Below are 24,613 nucleotides of genomic sequence, written 5' to 3'. Positions count from 1 at the left end.
CAACCAGTTCTCTATGAAATCCAGTGAATGAGTTAGCATTCTCACTACCCACCCTTGCCCCCCGCACTCCTGGCTGCATGCAGTCTGTGTTCTCGGCATGTCTTCAGAACATAAATTTGACCCACTCTCCTGATGAAAATACTGCCCTGTCATCTTAGAATAAAGTCCAGAATACTCGCCATGGGCCCAGCCCACCTCCAACCCCATCACGTGCCCCTTTTCCCTGGTTCCTCAAACGTTTGGAGCTCTTCTCTGCCCCAGGGCCTTGGCCTCCTGCCCAGAGTACCCCCCGTCCCCTCCCTACCCCACCACCCCCATCTCTCAGGCCGTCCCTGCTTCCTCCGTAGCACCCCACATACCTCATTATTCTACATATTCATTCATGCGAGCGTTCTTCCCCCTTCCAAGCACTTATCACAGCTGGCGATGATCTGTCTCCCTGTTTGTTCTGTCCTCACTGGCATGTTAGGGGTGGGACCATGTCTGTCTGCTTGTTCTCTTCCTACATCCTGAGCACAGAGCCTGGTGTCTGCACACAGCAAGTGCTCACTCAGTAATTGTGGGCTGAGTATCCCCGCACACTGGAATGTCATTCAGCCGTAAAAAGGAGTGAACCTTGAAAACGTTAGGCTCCGTGAAAGATGCCAGACACAAAGGCCGCATAGTATATGATTCCATTTATAAGCCGTGTTCAGAAAAGGCCAATCTGCAGACAGAAAGTAGATGAGCATTGCTGGGGACTGGGGAGGAGGATGGGGAGCAACTCATTTATTTATTTATTCATTCATTCATGCATGCATGCATGCGTGCATGCCGTGCCAGGTCTTAGTTGCGGCACGCAGGATCCTCGTTGCAGCATGCGGTATGCAGACTTCTTAGTTGCAGCAATGTGGACTCTTAGTTGCGGCAGGCATGTAGGATCTAGTTCCCCGACCTGAGATCGAACCCAGTCCCCCTGCACTGGGAGTGTGGAGTTTTACCTACTGGACCACCAGGGAAGTCCTGGGAGCGACTCTTAACAGATACAGATTTCTTTGGGGGTGACAGAATGTTCTGGAGTTAGATACGCTCTATTGACAATTGCACGACTTTGTGAATCTACTAGTGCACTTTAAACGGGTGAATTTTCTGATGCGTGAATTACATTTTGATAAAAACTATGTAAATCTGTGGATTGAACAAGTGGGGAGAGGGAGGCGCTGCGGGCCTGGAGCTCCTGGGCCCTCGCTTCCTGCAGCGTCCGGCCCCGTCCAGGCTGGGACTTCCCGTCCTTTCCGTGTGAAAAGTCTGGTCCTGGGCCCATTCCTCTCTGGTTGGTGGATGAGAATAGAAAACCTATGCCCTGTAAACAGATTTCCACTTTCCTCTCTCTGTTTGCTTTCCTTTCTGTTTTATAAAATGCATTTGCTTTGAGAAGTTTTTATTCACTAAAAGCTGAAAGCTAAAGCCAATTCCCAGTCAGGCCCTCGCTGCTTGCGGTGGGGTTGGACGGGGGAAGGCAGGAGGACCTGCTTTGCCCGCACATCCGCGCAGCCAGAACACTGGTAGGATTTGGAAAAGGCCCCCTGCCCGGACCACGAAAGTGTCTCCACCACTGTCTGCCCAGTTCCTAGCGCCATGCCAGCCCAGAGCAGGTGCCCAGTGCGTGTTTGATGACTAATACACCCACCCGTCACCACCTTGGATCTCAACAGGCCTGGAGGCCGAGCTGCACAGCCAAGCCCCAAGCCCAGTTCAGTCTCAGCTTAAGCCAGCACCCCCCAGGAAAGGACCCAGTGGAGGATGGTGCCCACACTCTCTCACCCCTGTGGGCCCTGGACAGCACACTGTTCCAACCTGGGAACGTGGAGCTGAACGAAGGACATGCAGATCAGGACTAGGGCCCCATGCCCAAGACTCCAGGGGCAGTCACAGGGCCGGGAGCCTGTGCCAGTCAGAACTCTGGGTTGCAAGCGACAAAAACTCAAACCAAAATGACATAAGGCAAGAAGGGGAATATATCGGTTCAGGTACACAAAGAGTCAGTAAGGTACCTTCTCCTCAATTTTGCTGTGAGCCTAAAACCACTTTATAAAAGAAGCCGTAATTTTTTAAGTATAGAGGCGACAGCTTCAGGTGCCGCTTGACGCAGGGGCTGCCCGATAGGAGGTGGTCACCCGAGCCCCTCTTGGTTTTGTTTCCTCCGAGGTGGCCCTGTCCTTCACTTTCCTTCCTTGTGGCACTAAGTGACCACAGCCCCAACCTCACACGCTGACCCAACCAAGGCCAGCGGCAGGGACAGTACGCTGGTTTCCCAGTAACCCCGGCGAGCACCTCCGCCTGGATCACAGGCTCTGACTGGATAAGGTGCCCACCGCGGACCCGATCACTGTGGCCAGGGGTGGGGTGCGCCGTCCAACCAGGGCCTCCCACCGTGGGGAAGGGAGGATGCCAGTAGGAGCCCCACGTGCCGCTCTTAGGAGCCAGGGGACCGTGCCAGAGCGTCCCCTGCGGACCTCAACCCTGGCGTGTGGATGGGAAATGGCGTGGGCGGCTCACCCCCCGGGCTCGGAGGTGCGGGTGACCACGCGTCCACGCGCACCCTAGGTTTACTACTCCGTCTGCCCCTGCGCCCCGTGTGCACAGCTCCCCGCCGAGGGGGCTCTTCTCACTTAGCTTCCTCAAGTGCATGTTATGCCCCTTCTGTATACCCAGCCCTGTTTTTCTACCGCGTGCCGATTCGCGGCCGTGCCGTCCTCTGCATGGGATCTGGATCCTCGGCAAACGCTGCCGGCCGGAGCCTTGGGCCGTGTGGGCCATGTGGCTCAGGAGGGAGAGTGCTGGGTTTTGAGCCAGAATCGCTGGCTCCGCTGTCCCCAGGCGGCTCCCCCTCCTCCAGGGCCTCGGTCTCTCTGCCCGCTGATGACCTCCGAGCAGACTTGAGCTCGGCAAGAAACCCGCCGGTGGTTCTGCAGGAGTGTGTGGGGCTGGGAGGGACAGGTGCACTTCCCAGGGCCTGGCAGGCCTCCAGCCCATGCGAGGGGAAGGACCCACACCACGTCCAGCCTCCAGGGAGGCATGGTCCCGGCTGACGTCTGCTGGGGTGCGGGCGCGGGGCCGCGGCGGGTGTGACTGGTGAGTCCCACGTGCGCTGCCGTCTCTGTTCCAGGCACCTACGTGATGACGGTCACAGCCAGCGACGCTGACGACGGCACCACGGCCAACGGGATGGTGCGCTACCGGATCGTGACCCAGACCCCGCAGAGCCCCTCCCAGAACATGTTCACCATCAACAGCGAGACAGGGGACATCGTGACGGTGGCGGCCGGCCTGGACCGAGAGGTGAGGAGGCCGCCGTGGGGCGGGGGGATGGGGCGGGGGTCGCTGGTGCTGCTGCCGCCGCTGGGGCGGGAGACCTTTCCCACTAGGCACAGCAGGGTGTCTCCAGGCACTGGGCCACGTGGTCCCACCTGGGTGAGGCCTGGCGGAGACAGTACCCGGCGGGGCCTAAGTTGCACAGTGTAAATACGTCTTCTGGGACCCGTGTCAGTGGAGTTGTGTGATGCGGGAGGTGGGCCAGAACCCCCAGGGCTCAGAGCAGGCCTTGGGCGGACCCGGGACCTCCATCTCATGTACCAGAGGATCCAGCAAGGCCCCAGGACCCTCGCCGGGACCATGATGGGCGCCTGCTCGGCCCGGACAGGGCCCTGCAGTTGGCCCTTGGGATGAGGAGCGGCTCCATCCGGCTTCTAGAAGCCTGCTGCCCTCAGCTAGGGAGGTGGTTCCTCGGAGGGGGTAGTGACGCTGCATGGCGTGGGCCGTCAGGGAGGCGAGCCATCCCCCGTCTCTCCCCACCCAGGATCCCCGACCTGCCCCGGGAGGGAGGGCATCCCCATTGCCCCCAGAAGACTGTACCACAGTGTTTCTCCAGGCTCTAGCCTCACCCAGGGTGTCTTCACACCTTTCGGGAGAGCAGTGTGGTATGACCGGGGCCCGTGCGTGAATGCAGACATTCACACACGCTCTTGCACACACATGCACGTGTCCTTCTCTATGGTCAGCTTTGGAAGCATTGCTCCAAGGAAATTCCTGTCTGAGGTCCAGGGTCAAGGCTGAACTTGGGCATGGTGACCCCTGAACACGAGCAAGTGCCCTGCCTGCTCCTTCCTCACTTAGCAGATGTGGACAGAGAGCTGTGTGAGGCATAGGGGATGTGGAGCTGGTTAGACGGTGGCTGCCCCCAGGGCCAGGGGTGGGGAGCAGAACCTAAGTGGATGTGCTGCAGTGGATCATGCGTGTAAGCAGTGGATTGCGTGTGTAGGCAGTGGATCACATGTACATGCAGTGGATCGTGCGTGTAGGCAGTGGATCGCATATGTATATGCAATAGGTCACATGTATATGGGGTGGATCATGTGTATTGGCAGTGGATCACGTGTGTATATGCGGTAGATCACATGTATATGCAGTGGATCATGTGTGTAGGCAGTGGATTGTGTCCACAGGGTGGTGATGTGAGGTGAGATGGAGAAATCAGGGAAGGCTTCTCAGAAGAGGTGGCCTTGCTCTGAGCCTTGGAGGCTGATAAGATCAATCATATTTTCTCCTCTTTGGGACTAAGGACCCGTTTTTTCTGAACACTGCACACCAGACGTCTAACTGGTTCCGAGCAATCACAGATCCCACTCAGCAGTCTCCTCTTTTCGATCAAAAACTTTCACTGAGCACTGACTTTGTGCTAGAAACTGCTGAGGGTGCTGGGCAGACAGCAGTAAACAGGGCGAGTGGTGTCCCTGCTCGCGTGGGGCTCACTTTGCAGGAGGGAGAAACAGGCAAGAGGGAATAGTCCCCACGAGGTAAATGAATTCAGGCAGTGGCGTGGGTTATAAAGAAAGAGCATCGCGTACCGTCCACAGAGGGCGGGGATGGAGCATCAGGGATGTCCCTGTCCTGTCCCGGGAAGGGAGTTGTATGAGTGTCCCAGGGCTGTCCTAACAAAGGAAATGTAGCCTCTCACAGTTCTGGAGGCCAGAAGTCCAAGATCCCAGCAGCCTCAGGCCCCAGCCCGGCAGCAGAGGGGCCCGTCCACCTCCCACGCAGGCAGATCCCCGCGCCCTGCCCGGCCTGGCCTCAGTGGGCCTCCGCCACCTCTAAAGAGCTTCTGTTCGTTGCTTGATGAGTGTGGACTTCAGGTTCAGGAAACAGAGAGGCGGGGAGCGGGCGGTACGCAGCCCGCGGGCCCCAAGCGCCCGGACCTCCGTTGGAGATGAAGAGCAGCTTGGCTGCACGGCTCTGCTGGGAGCCTGGCTGCGATGTCGGGCCTTGGAGAAGGAAAGAGGCGTTTCCGGGGCCTCTGTCTAGAGGACAAAGGGGCAGCACCCAGAGGACCCTTCTGGAAGTCTGCAGAGCAGGGAGAGGCCCCACCTCAGAAAGCTCGGAGAAGCTGTCGGTTCCGAAGATACGGGGCAGCTCTGGATGCCGCGCCCCTGCTTCCCTGAGCAGGTGGGGTGCGGGCCGTCCCGGTTTGCATTTATTTATGAACAAACCAGCAGGTGTGGAGGGAGGGACGGCCAGCCAGGAGCAGTGGGAGGAGGGATACCGCCAGCGTTTCGTGGGCTTTTCTGCTACTCATCTTCCATTCTTTTGTAAGCACGTGCTGAGCTGCCGCCGTGGGCAGAGCCTGTTCTAGAAACCGGGGCGCCCCAGGGACCCCATGGAAGGTCAGTGTGGGCTAGGCACTGTACAGTGCACGTTATCACATCTTAGTCCTTGAAACCGCCCGGGGGGAAATTCCAGTCATAGCATTTCTTTCCAGATGAGAAAGGCAAGGCTGCAGGGGCTCTTAATTGCCCAGGGCCGCAGGGTCTCGGAGCTCAAGAGAGGCGTGGCCCCCAGGGCCCAGGCCCTCCCCTGGTGCTGGGGCTGGAAACTCTGAACGCCAACAGGGGCCAGAATTCACGCTGGGGAGTGAGGGGAGGGGTGGAGAGGCCTGGGGAGGGTCTGCCCCACCAGGGCCTTAGTGGAGCAGACAGCAGGGAAGGCCTCAGGTTGGCATTTTTTAAAATCCTGTGCAAGGCAAATGGCACACATCTGTGGGCCTCATGCAGCCTTGGGGCCACCCGTGGACACCCCCAGCTCCTTCCATAATGGTCAGCACTGTTTAGCCATGAGGAAGCTTCGTTTTCCTCATCTCAGAAATGGGAACATGCGTGTCACCTGGGTGAGGTGTGTGCCGTCCTGAGGCTGGAGGAACGCATCCCTGAAATGCATCTCTTAACCCCATGCCTGCCCCCGGCAACCTGGATTCTTAACCCTTTCCAGGGGGCACCCCAGGAGAGGCTCCACCCTGCCAGGTAAAACACAGGGCACCCAGCTAGATCTGAGCTGCAGACAAACACAGATCGTGTTTCCTGCAAGTGTGTCCCAAATATTGCATGGGACATATTCATATCAAAAATTGTCAGTTGTTTGTGTGAAGTTACATATAACTGAACGGTCCCTGGTTTTGTTTGCCTTGTCTGGCAGCCTAGCCTGAGGCAGCCGCCCCACTCTGGGCCCGGGTGGGGAAAGGGGCACCCCTCGGAGAGCCCGGTGGGCGATGCCTCCTCCTTGGTGCCACAGTGGCACCTGACGGAGGAGCTGACAGGAAACAAGGTCCCCGAGAGCCAGGCCTGCAGATCAGGGGAAGCTGGCCGGGCGGGTGGGCATGACGTGCGAGGGCCCTGCCCGGCTGGGTGAGCCATCAGGTCCCATCAGTGTGACCGGCACCAAGCCGCCAGGGCTGTCACCGCGACACGACTCGCCCTGTAGCGGGAGCCATAGCAATCGCTCGGCCGTCGGAGGCCCCTCCTTCCCTGGGAACGAACCTGAACACCTGCTCCGCGGACACCGGAGGACATGGAACATCCCGGTGGGTGTGCCGGGCACTGCACCCTCACTTAAGGGGACCTGGTGGCCTCCTCCGCGCCTGCCCACTGCCAAGGCCCACCCTCACCCTGACCTCGCCCCTCACTTAAAGCAGACCCAGGACCTCCAGAGCCACCCACTGTCTCAGGCTCTTGGTCGCTGCAAGGTCGCGTGGCCCTTCCTCCTGGCTCCAGCGGTGACCCTCCCGCCCCATCCTCGCCCTGTGCCCCCGCGCGGCACCTGGCTGCCCGGCACCGGCACCAGCCCCGCCGCGTTCTCGCCCCCTGCGGCCCAGCCGAATGGGCGGAAGCAGCCTGGGTGGCGCCTGGCTCCACCCCACGTCCTCCGGCCTCCACCCGGCTCAGTCCCGCCCCGGAGACCTGGCCCCTCCTTTGGGGCAGCTGCTGGGTCAGTCACGCCAGCTCTGCACCCACCTTCCCCCCAGAGCAAGTGGTTGCTGGACCTTAAGCGGGTCAAGTGAAATAATTAAACACAAGCTGTCTGTACTAATTAGCCCTTCCGCGGACCATGGGCTGCGATGACCGTGAGACAGCTGCTGGCCGCTCCTCCTGGCCGCTTTCCCCGCTGCGCCACGAGGCCTTGGGCTTGGGGTGGGCAGCCTGGGAGGGCCCAGCCCGGGAAAGGACAGCCCCGGACAGAGGGAGCGGGGGAGGGTGGCGGGCAGGACCAGCGCTCTGAGGCCCCGGCCCCGCCGCCCCGTGGCCTGCCCCCAACCACACAGCCTTCAGCCTCGAGCCCTCCCCTCTGCGGCCGTCTGGTCCTTCCCATCTTCTCACCAGACGTCACCTCCTCAGGGGGGCCTCCCTGACTGCCTCTGCTCTCACTGAACCGGCCCAGTTCCTGCAGAGCCCAGCGCAGGGGAGACGCCACGTGGGCTTGTCTCCTCTGCTGGGGGTTCCCTCCTGCCACAGGCTCGGGGGGCCGGGCCAGGCCTGAGGCTGGGCTCCGTGCCCGGTGCGTCGAAGCTGCTCGAGAAGTGGGAGCTGTTGGCACCACCGCTGCCGTGAGAGCCCTGCTCCGGTGGGGACAGCACTGCTTGTCCCAAACCTGGACATTTGCCCAGGGGTCCCCTCCCGCCTCAGCCGGCCGCCTCTCCTCTTTCTGCTCAGGAATCCAGGTACTTCAGTGTAATCTCTGTTTATGGATAAGACGAGGCACAGAGAGGGAAGAAGCTTGCCCAGAGTCACACAGCAAGGACGGGAAGGCTGGCCTTTGAATGCAGGCGGCTCCCTGCCCTCAGCCTGTGCTGGGCTGCTGGCTGGGGCAGGGGGGTGGGCGCGGGAGGGGCGGGGGGTGTGAGATTCTGCCCGCCAGTGTGTCCTTTCCGAGATCTGAACCCTAGGCCTCCCCCCGCCTCCCTTCTTCCCCCGCCCCTTCCTCTCTCTCAGTCTCCATGAGGAGGGTAACCTCCTGTAACACTGGCCCCACACGGAGCTTTTCCCGGCCCAGAATTGAAGCGGGAACCCTCTCCCACTCTGAGTCCGTCTGACTTCTCGCCACTTGGATGCACCCTCAAAACTGTCCCAAGTACCAGGGGGATCCGTGTCCAGGCTTTGGGAATCTCAGACGGTCCAGGGACCCTGGAGTGGCCAGTGGAAAGGAGTGTGCGTGTGACACTCCCTGGGAACAGAAGCACCTCCTGTGGGCCCGCGTGGCCCGTGTCACGTGCGTGGATCTCGCTCCCAGCACCTCTGCCTCCCGCTCTTGGGGCGGCGTCCCCATGAAGGAGCACGTGATCCGAGGGGGGGTGGCCAGTGTCCCCAGCTCCAGTTGAGGGGCAAGGAGAGACACGGGGAGGGGCCGGGACACGGCTCAGTCCCCAGGGCCCAGGTCAGACAAGGTTAGCACGAGGAGACGGTGTGGACGGGGGAGCTGGAGGCTTGGGGGCCCAGAGGGAGGGGCCGCACCCGGCCTGTCTGGGGCCACGCAAGGACCCAGGACCAGTGGGAGCTGGGAACGTGGGGACAGCGGCCTGGGGCTTGGAGCCAAGCAGTGGGGTGGGCTGCAGGATAGGTGCGGGGGCTCTCTCGAAGCCTCCCCCGAGGAGATGTGCGTCCATGTGGGTGGCGGGGAGAGGGAGGGAGCAGGGTGATGTGTACTGAGTACCTGCTGTGTGCCGTGCACCCTCGTTACTAACTGCACTAAAGACGAGCCCTCTGGGGCAGCCAGTGTCCAGACGCTGGGGACACCATCCACTACACTGTCCACTTTCTGTCCCGAGCTGCTCCCGTGGGTGGGACGCGGGGCCCCTCTGGCTGGCAGCGGCCAGTGTGTCTTGACTCAGGAACAGGCATTGCGGGGCCTCAGCTGTGTGTTTGGGGATGAGGCCACGCCGGGCGCCCTGAAGGCTCCTTGTGAGCTGGAACCCAGCCTGCCGCATCCTTCCCACGTGGTTCCCCCATGCGGCCAGCGCCTCAGCTTCCGTGGCTCTGGCTGGACATCCACGCGACCAGACGCGCAAAGGGCCATGGACGGCACCTCTCTGCTCTCTGAGGGACGCTGATGCCCCGCCCCTGTGAACAGAAACATCTCTGGGGAGAAACCCTGCGGACACTTATTTCAGAACCAGCAGAGTAACTCATCGTTAGGAAGGGGAAAATCCACAGACAGAACTGCTGCTGTGTCTAATTCGGCAGCCCTATGTAAATTGAGCGTTTCTTCATGATTAGAGTGTCAGGAGAGCCTGGGATGATACGGGAGTGGCTGAGTATCTCTCGTGCCGTGTCATCGGAGGTGCTCTGGTGGGGCGGCAGGGCCACCGCTGTTCTCAGACCCACTTCCGCGTGGTCCCCGGTGAAGTTTGCCCACGGGAGGGGGCCCGTCCCGCTCTGTCCTTGTGCCCGCTAGCTGCGGGCTGCTCACCTTCTTGAAACTTGTCCCAGACAAGGGCGGGCCGAATTCACCATCTCATGGTTCACAGGACTTTTAAGAAAGCAAAGCCAACACTTTCTATATTTTTCGCGAGTCTCCACCCTACGTGGTGATCAGATGAAACGATGTCACGGAGAACGATGAGTGATGAAGACAGCCTCGTTCCAGGGCCAATGACTACCATGGCCACTGCCGACTTTAGCTAATTTACTCCCGTGACCCAGCTCAGGTGGAAAGTGGTCCTTTGGTGACAAGACAAGCATCACCCCCTTGCTTCCCGAGAAGCGTCGTGACAGGCCACATGGGAAATTCCGAAAATGTGCTTTCCTAGAAAATGAGCTCTTTGTAAGACTGTGTCCGGGGTTGGGAGGTAGGGGGCAGTGGTGGTCCTGGAGCCGGCGGAGTTCAGTGCGTCCCGCTGGCCGATGCTCGAATCATTTTTACCGAACGCTGCTTTTAAGACACCAGACGCGGCTTTGTGGTCTCAGAGAAAAAAATTACCGATTGAAGCAAATGTGCCACTGACCCGCCTCACATTGGGTTCTCACCCCTGAAGTCATTGCTCTCCCCCAAAAAAGAGAATAGAGGGAAGGAGAAAAGTAGCCCAAGGAAGGTCTCGGGCCTCCAACTTCCCTCTGAGACTGGCCTCGCCCGGCCATCTGAGGGTCTCCTGACTCACAGGACGGTCTCGCAAACGCGGAGTCCTGAGCTCCAAGGGGCAGGACGCTCCAGAAGAAACCCGCTGGGCTCTTCTCTTGGCATCTTTCAGGGAGAGTTTTAACCGCTGAGATGGTGCAGGGCAGTGTCTCAGGTGACCAGGGTGTAGGTGCCCGGGGACCAGTGCCGGGGCTGCAGCTGTGCTGAGGACTTCCCCAGCAGAGACGTGAGCATCCAGAGCACACGGGGGCACTGCCTTTAACACATCTGGTCCCAGCCATTTCCAGGGCGTTCCAGACGCCATCTCCTGCCGGCCTCTACTTAACATTATCACAGGAAGAAATAAGCCCCAGAGAAAGCAGAAGACAGCATTTCCTTTAAAGAAAGATGGAGAGAATGCAAAATGAAAGGCCCTGTCTGAGCTGAGTTCCCCGTTGGACTCTCTCCACATGGTACGGAGCCGTCAAAGCCATGTATGCAGCCCGCAGAGCACGCCCGGGAGCGGCCCAGGCCCTCAGCCCCGTATCTGCTTTCTGGGGCCTCCCAGCACACAGCGTGACTGCAGGTGATGCTTTCCCAGCCGCACCTGTTCACTGAGCCAGGCAGGGACCTGCATCTGTCCTCGAGCAGATGTGTCAGCTCAGAGATGTGGCGTCTGTGGTGGGGAAGCAGGCCTGGCGCTGTCCCCAGGGGCTCATGGCTCCACGCTGCAGAGGGGCTATGGAGGCAGGTCCAGGGCTGGGCCTCCCGTGAGAGCAGCTGGGGGCTGCCCCCCATGGATGGCGGGATGGTGGTCAGACCTTGGGATGGGAGCTCTGGCCGGACCACCCGGCCATCACCCACCTTGCCCCTGCTTCTCCCCAACCCCAGCCAAACCTGCCCACCTTCTCCAGGAAGCCCTCGCTGCTCTCTTGCCCCTTTGCATCCCCCTCCTCTGCCTCTTCCTCGGAGGCCTGGCTGGAGGGTAGGGGCCCGGGGAGGCCACTCTCTTACTGTACGTTTGCACGGTGTCAACCGGGGCGGGGGGGACGACACCTGGTGCAGGTAGAGTAGGGCTCAGGCAGCCGTGCAGGAGGAAGGTGAGGGCGTGCCGAGTGGGAACGGCGCAGCCAAAGGTGCAGACGGCATGAACTCTGACCCCTGAAGTGGGCAGGAGCCGACGGGTGTGAGGGTTCTGGACACGGGGGTCCCAGCACAGGAGTCTGACCCCTCCTGGCTCCCGAGGAGGGCAGAGGTCAGAGCAGTGCTGGCTGGGGGTCGGCCACATCTGAGCAGCTGTTTTTGTACATAAAGTTTTATTTGCACACAGCCATGCCCACTCATTTACACACGTGGCTGCTTTCCTGATGCAACGGCGGACACCACGTGGCCCCAGAGCCACTCCTGGGCGATACCGTGGTGGCTGGTTCCTTACGAAGCAGGAGCAGGGATTTCACCCGTGCCCTTGGCTTGTTCTTGTCGGCCAGATACAGGGTCTCAAACCAGCAGCCTAGAGACAGATTCAGCCCCAAGATGTGTTTTCTTATTGTCTTTTTGTTGTTGTTGTTGTTTAAACTTGGCCAACATTTAAGCAGACTTTTGTATACAAATCCCAATTTCTGGATTAACGTTCAGAGGCTCTGGATGCCAGGCTGGCTTTGCCCGAGGCAGCAAGAGGCTGGCCTATGCCTGGCAGTGCCCCCCGTCCGTCCTCCTGGCGGCTCCAGACTCCAGGCCCCAGGCCAGCTCCTGCTTCTCTTAAAAGCCACAATGAAGAGTGGGAACGAAAGAGGGAGAAGGGCCATGCGTCTCAAGGAAAGGGAGCAGGTGTACTTCCTGGCAGAACGGAAGGGCGTCCCTACGTGTTCACTCTGCCGACGACACGTGTAGGACCCGGCACGCAGCCTGCTTCCCCACACCCCTCAGGGGCCAGGACCCCCTCCCCGCCGAGTCTGTCCGCAAACTCACCTGGCTGGCCCATCGAGGTACCCTGTTTTTTCCTTTTTTACATCTCACCCGCACCCTGGCACTGGGCCAAAGTTGCTGTCGCCTCCTGCTTAGACCAGGCGGTCTCCCAGCCCCACCCCCGCCCTACAGTCTGTCCTCAGTCAGCAGCCAGGCGATCGTGTCCACATGCAGATCTGGTCATCGCTGCCTTCTCAAACCCCCCTGTGCCTTCCCATCTCCCCACCGTGGAGTCCACGTGGCTCCTGCTCCGTCTCCACCCTCCAGCGCCCCCTTCCCCGCTCGCTGGCCTCCTCCTGGCCACAGTGAGCCCCTGCCCCAGGGCCTTTGCACTGCCTCCCCTCTGCCCACAGCATCCCTCCCCCAGATACCCAGCGGCTGGCTAACCTAGCGCCCCCTTGGCAGGGCAGCCCGCCTGGCCGCCCTGTGTGAGCTGACGCCCCACCACCCTCTGCTGCTGCTCCTCCGCCTCAGTTTTCTGCACAGCCTTTGTGACCATCTGGTGTGACACGTTTTGCTTATTTATCGGCTGCTTCCTCCCCTAGAGCTGTGGTTCTCAATCAGGGTGATTTCCCCCCAGGGACATTGGCCATGTCTGGGGACAGTTTGGGTTGTCACAGCTGTGACTGGGGGGGGGTGCTTCTGGCATCGGGCGGGTGGGCCCCAGGGATGCTGCTCAATACCCTGCAGTGCACGGGACGTCCCCCCAACACACACATGGGCCCCAATGGCCAGGCCCCACGGAATCCTGGGCTTGCAGACCCAGGGGGCATGGCCCCTCCACGGTCAAGTGCGAGGTGTGTGTGAGCGGCCATAGCTGCCCCTCCCCGCCCAGTGCAGGTGTTTGTGTCTGCGACCTGGAGTCGGTGGTCCGGAGGGGCCCTGAGGAGGAGAAACCGAAGTGGCCTCATCTCCCTGGACCAGACGGGACCTCCTGTGTCCCCGCCGTTCACCCCCGAGGCCACTCCACGCTCACCTTCTCCCCAGATTTCCAGACTCATGAGATCCTGAGCGGTCATTCCTGGCAGTGCAGCCACCCCTCTGTGTCCAGCGGAGGGAGAGGGAGGGAGGGAGGAGGAGAGAGAAAAAGGAAAGAGGAGGAGACAGACAGACACAGCAGGACTGGCCCCCACCAGCTGGGTGAGCCGCACCAGGGTGGGCCATGGGCTGCAGGTCCCCGGGGGCCCCACGAGGCAGTAGTGCCGGCACCTGGAGGTGTCATTCGGCTGCCACGAAGTGCACCCCGTTCACACGTGCAGTTTGGTGGCGTTTGGCACCTTCGCAGTGCCGTGCACCCTCCACCGCTGTCTGTTCCAGGGCGTTTCCACGCGGCCGCCTCTAACCTGCCCTCCTGAGGGAGTGGTGTGCTCTGGACGTTTTGCTACAACCTGTGGGCCTTTGCAGGTCTGGCCGCTTCTGTTGAGCGCCACGTTTTCGAGGTTCATCCGCATTGTAGCCGGGGTCAGCGCGTCACTCCTTTTTCCAGCTGCGTCATATTCCGCCGTACAGACGGGCCACGTTTTGCTCATCCCCTCGTCTCTTGGTGGATGTTTGGGCTGCTTCCCCCGTGACAGGTGCTGCTGTGAACACAGGTACAGCACCTGCCTGAATGCCTGTTCCTGTTCTCTCGGGTGCACGCCTAGCCGTGGACTTGAGGTCATAACATGTAACTTCCCAGGACCCGCAGCCAGTTTTCCCCAGCAGCCACACTCCCCACGCCTTTTGGGATAAGTCTCTATGCGCTTGAGTGAACAGGTCATCAGTCTTGGGGCTCCTCCTCCCCCAGGGCCCATCTCGTGGGTCCCCAGTCACGTTCTCGGGCCCTGAGCGGACACTCGAGGGCTGAGCACAGGAGAACCAGACACAGGCAGAAGGCCCGGCCCTTGGTGTGCTCTGTCTCCCAGCAGTGACCCTCGGCACCGGGGACAGGCTGACCCCGCCCCGGGAGCAGCGGGGAAGGTGGGGTCCGAGCTGCACCGCTGGCTGCGTGTCCTGGCGGCCCCGCGTGGAGAGGGCTGAGAGCGCGCAGGGCGCGGGAATCTTTGATGCTTTTCTAGGGCAGGCCGGCCAGATGCATTATTGATGGATGTTCTGCAAAATTTAAATGCTGAGCTACGGGGAGGTGAGTGAAGACCCCAGGGACACCCGCTTGCGGTTTTCTTCCCTCCTCTTGAACTTGAAAATGGCAAATCACGTTTTAATGAACTCACTGTGGCACCACTGCTGCTCGGCTCCAGGGGATCTGCGCCCGGCAGGAGCAGGGGGTACTGCTGGGCAGTGGCCCAGGCTGGCCGGCGGGGGCACCTGCTCGGTACACCCATGGGTGGCAAGCAGCTGTCGCCAACCATCCTTCAGCGGGCCGCCCACCCACCCACCCACCTCCTTCCAGCTCCACTGGGGTGGGCGTGTCGATAGGGAGAGCAGAGGTGGAGGAGGAACGCCGGCTGGTCCAGAGCTGGGCCCAGGGTCATCTCTTAGTCCCAGGAAGCCGGTTGCTGGGATCCAGCCTCCAACCGCCAGGCCCCAGGCACACGGCTCACCAGCCCGGACCCTGAGGGAGCCACCTGGCCCCCCAAAGACTCAGTGTGGTCACCTGCAGAGTGGGGAGGGTGTGACGCCCCTACTCCCCAGGGCTGGTCGGAGGTCGGGGTGGATGCTGAGTGTGGTCTGTGGAGTCACCAGCAGGCGGCGCTAGAGCAGCACCGGAAACAGCCCCGGGCAGTCCGCTCCCGCAGGGCTCCCTCACCTGGCCTCGCGAAAACCGTGAAATGCACATTAAGGCCAAGGAACAAGGCCCGGAGGAAGGCTTTTTATTTATTTGTTTATTTTTTGATATTTAATTTTTGAGCTTTAATGGACATTAAACATGACATAAACTAAGGATTTAGGTATAAAGTACCTATTTTTAGAGGTGCATTTTAAGATTCTGAAAGGAAGTTCAAGATGCCATTTATGTTTCCTTTCATTGTTGTTTTGCTTATCTATTTCTACATTACCACCATCTCATACTGATTCTTTTTTTTTTTAATTTTATTTATTTTTTTATACAGCAGGTTCTCATTAGTTATCCATTTTATACATATTAGTGTGTACATGTCAATCCCAATCTCCCAATTCATCCCACCACCGCCACCCCAGCACACCACTTTCCCCCCTTGGTGTCCATACGTTTGTTCTCTACATCTGTGTCTCTATTTCTGCCTTGCAAACCGGTTCATCTGTATCATTTTTCTAGGTTCCACATATATGCGTTAATATACGATAATTTGTTTTTCTCTTTCTGACTTACTTCACTGTGTATGACAGTCTCTAGATTGATCCACGTCGCTACAAATGACCCAATTTTGTTCCCTTTTATGGCTGAGTAATATTCCATTGTATATATGTACCACATCTTCTTTATCCATTCATCTGTCGATGAGCACTTAGGTTGCTTCCATGACCTGGCTATTGTAAATAGTGCTGCTGCAGTGAACATTGGGGTGCACGTGTCTTTTGGAATTATGGTTTTCTCAGGGTATATGCCCAGCAGTGGGATTGCTGGGCCATATGGTAGTTCTATTTTTAGTTTTTTAAGGAACCTCCATACTGTTTTCCACAGTGGCTGTATCAATTTACATTCCCACCAACAGTGCAAAAGGGTTCCCTGTTCTCCACACCCTCTCCAGCATTTGTTTGTAGATTTTCTGATGATGCCCATTCTAACTGGTGTGAGGTGATGCCTCATTGTAGTTTTGATTTGCATTTCTCTAATAATTAGTGATGCTGAGAAGCTTTTCATGTGCTTCTTGGCCATCCGTATGTCGTCTTTGGAGAAATGTCTATTTAGGTCTTCTGCCCATTTTTGGATTGGGTTTGTTTTTTTAATATTGAGCTGCATGAGCTGTTTATATATTTTTGGAGATTAATCCTTTGTCCGTTGATTCGTTTGCAAATATTTTCTCCCATTCTGAGGGTTGTCTTTTCATCTTGTTTATGGTTTCCTTTGCTGTGCAAAAGCTTTTAAGTTTCATTAGGTCCCATTTGTTTATTTTTGTTCTTATTTCCATTACTCTAGGAGGCAGATCAAAAAAGATCTTGCTGTGATTTATGTCAAAGAGTGTTCTTCGTATGTTTTCCTCTAAGAGTTTTATAGTGTCCGGTCTTACACTTAGGTCTTTAATCCATTTTATTTTTGTGTATGGTGTTAGGAAGTGTTCTAATTTCATTCTTTTACATGTAGCTGTCCAGTTTTCCCAGCACCACTTATTGAAGAGACTGTCTTTTCTCCATTGTATATCCTTGCCTCCTTTGTCGTAGATTAGTTGACCATAGGTGCGTGGGTTTAGCTCTGGGCTTTCTATCTTGTTCCATTGATCTGTATTTCTGTTTTTTGTGCCAGTACCATATTGCCTTGATTACTGTAGCTTTATAGTAGAGTCTGAAGTCAGGGAGTCTGATTCCTCCAGCTCTGTTTTTTTCCCTCAAGACTGCTTTGGCTATTCGGGGTCTTTTGTGTCTCCATACAAATTTTAAGATTTTTTGTTCTAGTTCTGTAAAAAATGCCATTGGTAATTTGATAGGGATTGCATTGAATCTGTAGAATGCTTTGGGTAGTATAGTCATTTTCACAATATTGATTCTTCCAGTCCAAGAACACGGTATATCTTTCCATATCTTGGTATCACCTTTAATTTCTTTCATCAGTGTCTTATAGTATTCTGCATACAGGTCTTTTGTCTTACTAGGTAGGTTTATTCCTAGGTATTTTATTCTTTTTGTTGCAATGGTAAATGGGAGTGTTTCCTTAATTTCTCTTTCAGATTTTTCATCATTAGTGTATAGGAATGCAAGAGATTTCTGTGCATTAATTTTGTATCCTGCAACTTTTACCAGATTCATTGATTAGCTCTAGTAGTTTTCTGGTGGCATCTTTAGGATTCTCTGTGTATAGTATCATGTCATCTGCAAACAGTGACAGTTTTACTTCTTCTTTTCCAATTTGTATTCTTTTTATTTCTTTTTCTCCTCTGATTGCCGTGGCTAGGACTTCCAAAACTATGTTGAATAATAGTGGTGAGAGTGGACATCCTTGTCTTGTTCCTGATCTTAGAGGAAATGTTTTCAGTTTTTCACCATTGAGAATGATGTTTGCTGTGGGTTTGCCGTATATGGCCTTTATTATGTTGAGGTAGGTTCCCTCTATGCCCACTTTCTGGAGAGTTTCTGTCATAAATGGGTGTTGAATTTTGTCAAAAGCTTTTTCTGCATCTATTGAGATGATCATATGGTTTTTATTCTTCAATTTGTTCATATGGTGTATCCCATTGATTGATTTGCGTATATTGAAGAATCCTTGCATCCCTGGGATAAATCCCACTTGATCATGGTGTATGATCCTTTTAATGTGTTGTTGGATTCTGTTTGCTAGTATTTTGTTGAGGATTTTTACATCTATATTCATGAGTGATCTTGGTCTGTAATTTTCTTTTTTTGTAGTATCTTTGTCTTGTTTTGGTATCAGGGTGATGGTGGCCTCATAGAATGAGTTTGGGAGTGTTCCCTGCCTCTGCAATTTTTTGGAAGAGTTTAAGAAGGATGGGTGTTAGCGCTTCTCTAAATGTTTGATAGAATTCACCTGTGAAGCTGTCTGGTCCTGGACTTTTGTTTGTTGGAAGATTTTTAATCACAGTTTCAATTTCATTACTTGTGATTGTTCATATTTTCTATTTCTTCCTGGTTCAGTCTTGGAAGTTTATACCTTTCTAAGAATTTGTCCATTTCTTCCAGGTTGTCCATTTTATTGGCATAGAGTCGCTTGTAGTCTCTTAGGACGCTTTGTATTTCTGCGGCGTCTGTTGTAACTTTTCCTTTTTCATTTCTAATTTTATTGATTTGAGTCCTCTCCCTCTTTTTCTTGATGAGTCAGGCTAATGGTTTATCAATTTTGTTTATCTTCTCCGAGAACCAGCTTTTAGTTTTATTGATCTTTGCTCTTGTTTTCTTGTTTCTATTTCATTTATTTCTGCTCTGATCTTTATGATTTCTTTCCTTCTGCTAACTTTGGATTTTGTTTGTTCTTCTTTCTCTAGTTCCTTTAGGTGTAAGTTTAGATTGTTTGAGATTTTTCTTGTTTCTTTAGGTAGGCTTGTATAGTTATAAACTTCCCTCTTAGAACTGCTTTTGCTGCATCCCATAGGTTTTGGATCGTCGTGTTTTCATTGTCATTTGTCTCTAGGTATTTTTTGATTTCCTCTTTGATTTCTTCAGTGATCTCTTGGTTATTTAGTAACGTATTGTTTAGCTTCCAGGTGTTTGTGTTTTTTACGTTATTTTCCCTGTAATTGATTTCTAATCTCATAGCGTTGTGGTCAGAAAAGATGCTTGATATGATTTCAATTTTCTTAAATTTACTGAGGCTTGATTTGTGACCCAGGGTGTGATCTATCCTGTAGAATGTTCCGTGCGCACTTGAGACGAAAGTGTAATCTGCAGTTTTTGGATGGCATGTCCTATAAATATCAATTAAATCCATCTGGTCTATTGTGTCATTTAAAGCTTGTGTTTCCTTATTAATTTTCTGTTTGGATGATCTGTCCATTGGTGTAAGTGAGGTGTTGAAGTCCCCCACTATTATTGTGTTACTGTCGACTTCCTCTTCTATAGCTGTTAGCAGGTGCCTTATGTATTGAGGTGCTGCTGTGTTGGGTGCATATATATTTATAATCGTTATATCTTCTTCTTGGATTGATCCCTTGATCATTATGTAGTGTCCTTCCTTGTCTCTTGTAACATTCTTTATTTTAAAGTCTATTTTATCTGATATGAGTATTGCTACTCCAGCTTTCTTTTGATTTCCATTTACATGGAATATCTTTTTCCATCCCCTCACTTTCAGTCTGTATGTGTCCCTAGGTCTGAAGTGGGTGTCTTGTAGACAGCATATATAAGGGTCTTGTTTTTGTATCCATTCAGCAAGCCTGTGTCTTTTGGTTGGATCATTTAATCCATTCACGTTTAAGATAATTATCAATATGTATGTTCCTATCACCATTTTCTTAATTGTTTTGGGTTTGTTTTTGTAGGTCCTTTTCTTCTCTTGTGTTTCCCACTTAGAGAAGTTCCTTTAGCATTTGTTGTAGAGCTGGTTTGGTGGTGCTGAATTCTCTTAGCTTTTGCTTGTCTGTAAAGCTTTTGATTTCTCCATCGAATCTGAATGAGATCCTTGCCAGGTAGAGTAATCTTGGTTGTAGTTTCTTCCCTTTCATCACTTTAAGTATATCATGCCACTCCTTTCTGGCTTGTAGAGTTTCTGCTGAGAAATCAGCTGTTAACCTTATGGGAGTTCCCTTGTATGTTAGTTGTTGTTTTTCCCTTGCTGCTTTCAGTAATTTTTCTTTGTCTTTAATTTTTGCCCATTTGATTACTTTGTGTCTCGGCTTGTCTCTCCCTGGGTTTATCCTGTATGGGACTCTCTGCACTTCCTGAACTTGGGTGGCTATTTCCTTTCCCATGTTAGGGAAGTTTTCGACTATAATCTCTTCAGATATTTTCTCGGGTCCTTTCTCTCTCTCTTCTCCTTCTGGGACCCCCTATAATGCGAATGTTTTTGCGTTTAATGTTGTCCCAGAGGTCTCTTAGGCTGTCTTCATTTCTTTTCTTTCTTTTTTCTTTATTCTGTTCCACGGCAGTGAATTCCACCATTCTGTCTTCCAGGTCACTTATCCGTTATTCTGCCTCAGTTATTCTGCTATTGATTCCTTCTAGTGTATTTTTCATTTCAGTTATTGTATTGTTCATCTCTGTTTGTTTGTTCTTTAATTCTTCTAGATCTTTGTTAAACATTTCTTGCATCTTCTCAATCTTTGCCTCCATTCTTTTTCCGAGGTCCTGGACCATCTTCACTATCATTATTCTGAATTCTTTTTCTGGAAGGTTGCCTATCTCCACTTCATTTAGTTGTTTTTCTGGGGTTTTCTCTTGTTCCTTCATCTGGTACATAGCCCTCTGCCTTTTCATCTTGTCTGTCTTTCTGTGAATGTGGTTTTTGTTCCACAGGCTGCAGGATTGTAGTTCTTCTTGCTTCTGCTGTCTGCCCTCTGGTGGATGAGGCTATCTAAGAGGCTTGTGCAAGCTTCCTGATGGGAGGGACTGGTGGTGGGTAGAGCTGACTGTTGCTCTGTTTGGCAGAGCTCAGTAAAACTTTAATCCGCTTGACTGCTGATGGGTGGGGCTGGGTTCCCTCCCTGTTGGTTGTTTGGCCTGAGGCGCCCTAGCACTGCAGCCTACCCTGCTCTTTGGTGGGGATAATGGTGGGCTCTCGGAGGGCTCACGCCAAGGAGTACTTCCCAGGACTTCTGCTGCCAGTGTCCTTGTCCTCATGGTGAGCCACAGCCACCCCCTGCCTCTGCAAGAGACCCTCCAACACTAGCAGGTAGGTCTGTTTCAGTCTCCTATGGGGTCACTGCTCCTTCCCCTGGGTCCCGCTGCGCACACTACTTTGTGTGTGCCCTCCAAGAGTGGAGTCTCTGTTTCCCCCAGTCCTGTTGAAGTCCTGCAATCAAATCCCGCTAACCTTCAAAGTCTGATTCTCTAGGAATTCCTCCTCCCATTGCTGGACCCCCAGGTTGGGAAGCCTGACGTGGGGCTCAGAACCTTCACTCCAGTGGGTGGACTTCTGTGGTGTAAATGTTCTCCAGTTTATGAGTCCACCCACCCAGCAGTTATGGGATTTGATTTTATTGTGATTGCACCCCTCCTATTGTCTCATTGCGGCTTCTCCTTTGTCTTTGCATGTCGGGTGTCTTTTCTGGTGAGTCCAGTGTCTTCCTGTCGATGATTGTCCAGCAGTTAGTTGTGATTCCGGTGTTCTCGCAAGAGGGAGTGAGGGCATGTCCTTTTACTCCGCCATCTAGGAAGGCTTTTTAAATGAAAATATCAAAACTTTTTTTTTTTTAATTTATTTATTATTTATTTTTGGCTGTGTTGGGTCTTCATTTCTGTGCCAAAACTCTTAACCATGCTAGACCCTGCCGCTAAGATGTGAGTGTGTCTGTGTCCAGGGATGCTTCCCGGGGGTGCGCATGGGCCCTGCCCACCCACTCCCGGCCTCTAGATACCCCTCCACAACGGGATTTGGTGAAAGAGAAAACAGTGACCGTTATTAAGTCTGAAAAGTATACTTTCTGAAACAAAAGCCACAGCGGAGCCTGGACCCGCGTCCCCCCAGTGCTCCCGCGATGCCCAGTCCGGTGCCCAGGCTGAGCTGGCCTGGATCTCAGAGGCCCTGTCCACAGGGAGGCACTGGGTTCTGCTGGGTCCCAGCCCCTGTTTCTTCCTTCTTGATGGATTTTCTTCCGGCCTCCGCCATGGCCAGGAAGGACCCCCCACCCTGCTCCCCAAAGCAGGACCGGCCCGCCCTCTAGTGGTGGTTGTCTGTCCAACACACACTCAGGCACACAAATGTGCACACGTTCACAGGCACATACACATGTGCGTGCACACATGGATACATACATACACATGTGTGCATACTTGCACACATGTATACATGTGCCTATCACATACACATATGTGCACTAGTACACAAATATGCACATGCATACACACATGCATAACACACACCTGCATATGTCCCCATGTTTCTCTCCAGTGTCTTCTGAGGGCAGCAGCCCATAACGGCCCCGTGTAGAGGCTGTGATTCTATGATTAAGGAGACAAGAAAGACCGAGTGACTTCTGGCTGCAGTCAGTCACGTGACAACGGCGACACTTTTCTTCCTCTTCTCTGGTTAAGCCCCTCCCTTTGCTGTGGGCATGAATCCTCCTGTTTCCTGCTCGGCCCTGTGCAGTGTCGGCTGGTCCCAGAGGCGAGGTTGGGGTGACGTCCCTCCTCCCAGCCCTCCAGCCCTGGGCCTGCCTCCTTCCCGCCGGGCGGTGAGATGGACAGAGCCCAGACGGTGAGGCCACGGGGTCTCAGGGGAAGCCTCTCCAAGTGGGATCTCACCATCTGCTTGGAGCAAGGCCAGCATGGGGAAGGGGGTATCTCAGATGCGTCCAGCGGCCTGGCAAGGGGGAGCCTGAGGCCATTATGCAGTTCCTGGGTGACCACACACTGGGCGCCATCAGACAACAGAATCGCATGCTCTCCCAGCTCTGGAGGCCAGAGATCCCAAATGCAGGCCGTGCTGGTTCCTTCTGGAGGGTCGTGGAACACCTCCTGTGCTTCTGCCAGCGTCCTTCGCTTGTGGGCACTCCAGTCTCTGCCCCCATCTCGAGTGGCCACCTCCTCCCTGTGTCCTCTCCCCTCATCTCCTCTCACCAGGACACCTGTCACTGGATTGGGGCCGCCCTAACCCAGGTGGTCCCATCTCGATCCTTACCTTCACTTTATGTACAGAGGCCCTATTTCCATGTTCTGAGGCTCCTGATGGGACTTAGATTTGGGTTTGTCTTTATTGCCCAAAAAGAATAACCTCTGTGATCCCTGCTGGCCGACGAGACCAGGGTGGGAACAGAGGTGGGTGGCCAAGGCCCCAGCAGCCAAGCGCCGTCCATCTCAGGCCCGCCCGCCGTGGCCCATGCATGACCCGTTTAGGGTGAAGCTGCCCGCGCTGGACAGTGGGCTCCTGAGCTATGATCATGTGTGTTTTCTTCCCCGTGACAGCCGCACAAAGCAGGGCCTGGGCGGCAAAGGTGAATTTGTGGTCAGATGGGAGACCCAGCCGGCTCCCTCCTGCTCTGCATCCCCAGTTCCCGCCTCCAGAACCCCCCAGGCTGGCCGGAGCCTTCCACGTCGGGGCTGGCAGAGCCTGTGCGTGCCCTGCGGTGGGACTCTGGATGCCTCAGCCCTGCAAGGTCAGCCAGCCCTGAGGGGGTCTCCATTCAACACTGACCCCCAGGAGCCCACTTCCCCATTCCGCCTGCTGTGGTCTGTATTCTAGGAGCTCTGGAAACATTTCTGCCGCCAGACCTGTGGTGTGGGTCAGCCCAAGGGGCGTCCCCGATGCCCACCCCCGTCCTGTGCCCGGCTGTCCTGGGGCAGACCTGTCCAAGCTGTGCCCCCGGCCTCGCCGAGCTGTGCCCACCGACAGTCACCGCCAGCGCCCAGGGAGGGCGACATCGTCCCCGCCACCCACGGACAGCATGCAGGCGTGTTCTAGACGCCGGAGAGACAGCACTGAGCGTGAAGTCCTGGGCTCTGGAGCCCTGCTCGTGGGGCAGGAGCAAGCGGAGGGTGGTCACGCTGACGCTGAGAAGAAAAACAGAGTCTCGGGAGAGCGGGTGGCAGGCAGGGGGAGCAGGTGTGGGGCAGCGTTTGTATTCTATTCAGGGAGGCAGGAAAGGCCTTGCTGGTGGGAGCGGGCGGAACAGCCCTGCACCGGCCTGGAGGGCACCGGCCTGGAGGGCGCCATGGCGCTGAGGAGCAGCAAGGAGGCCCCGTGGATTGTGGTGGAGGAGAGAGCGTGAGGCCAGCGGGCCCCGCCTGCCCCGGGACCGGTGGCCTGTAGGCCTCTGCTTCCGCCCAGGGAGAGAGCCAGGGCGGGTTTTAGCACAGGAGCCCTGGGACCCGCTCCGTGTTAGCCTACCAGCCGGGGGTGGGGCGGGCCCCTCAGCCTGCGTGTCTCTCCACATGGCGAGAGGTGACGGGCAACCACTGCGGGGGGCGTCTCCTGGCTCCGTCGGCCTGGGTCCCCCCATGTGCTTCGTGCACTGGGCCTGGACATTCACAGATGGACCTTTAAAAATACACAGTCGTGTTCAGGACCGATTTCTATTTGTGGCAGGTGACGCTCATTTGCCATTTACAGCAGCGGCATAAACCGCTTCTAAACGTGGTTATTGAAGTGCAAGGAAGCCTTAGCTGTACGGGATGATCTAAGACAGAACTGGACAGAGGGCACGGTGTCTGTCTGCACTGTGGGGGTGACTCTGGCGAGGCCAGATGGCGGAGCCCTCACCACGGCACCCCGACTGAGGCCACGACCGTCGGGCCCCGAGTCTGCCCTCAGGCCCCGTCGGTGCCCCGGAGGGTCGGGGACAGTGTGCTGGGAAAACATCAGCAGAATCTTGTTCTCTTCGTGCATTAGGTCCCCGGTCGCCCCACTGTTCTTCCTGTGATAATGTCCCTCACAAAAAGAATGGCAGTAACAGGTGGGACGGTCAGACCCCCTTCTGTGGCAGAGGACAGAAACCGGCTCCAACTGGATCAAACAAAAAAGAGGAATAAGTGGCTCATGTGATTGAACACAGAGGGT

General features: G+C 55.3%; 1 protein-coding gene across 1 annotated transcript in view; it reads left to right on the top strand.

The window, feature by feature from the left end:
- Positions 1-24,613, top strand: part of CDH4 (cadherin 4) — a 562,448-nt gene that overhangs the window by 505,014 nt on the left and 32,821 nt on the right. The window contains exon 8 of the mRNA XM_061207811.1: positions 3,149-3,321. Within this exon, the coding sequence (XP_061063794.1) occupies positions 3,149-3,321 (173 nt within the window). The remainder of the gene's footprint in view (positions 1-3,148; positions 3,322-24,613) is intronic.

This window comes from Eubalaena glacialis, chromosome 13 (assembly GCF_028564815.1).
Source record: "Eubalaena glacialis isolate mEubGla1 chromosome 13, mEubGla1.1.hap2.+ XY, whole genome shotgun sequence".
Classification (NCBI taxonomy): Eukaryota; Metazoa; Chordata; class Mammalia; order Artiodactyla; family Balaenidae; genus Eubalaena; species Eubalaena glacialis.
Note: the sequence above shows the minus strand (reverse complement) of the source record. Positions and strands in the feature narration are given on the sequence as shown.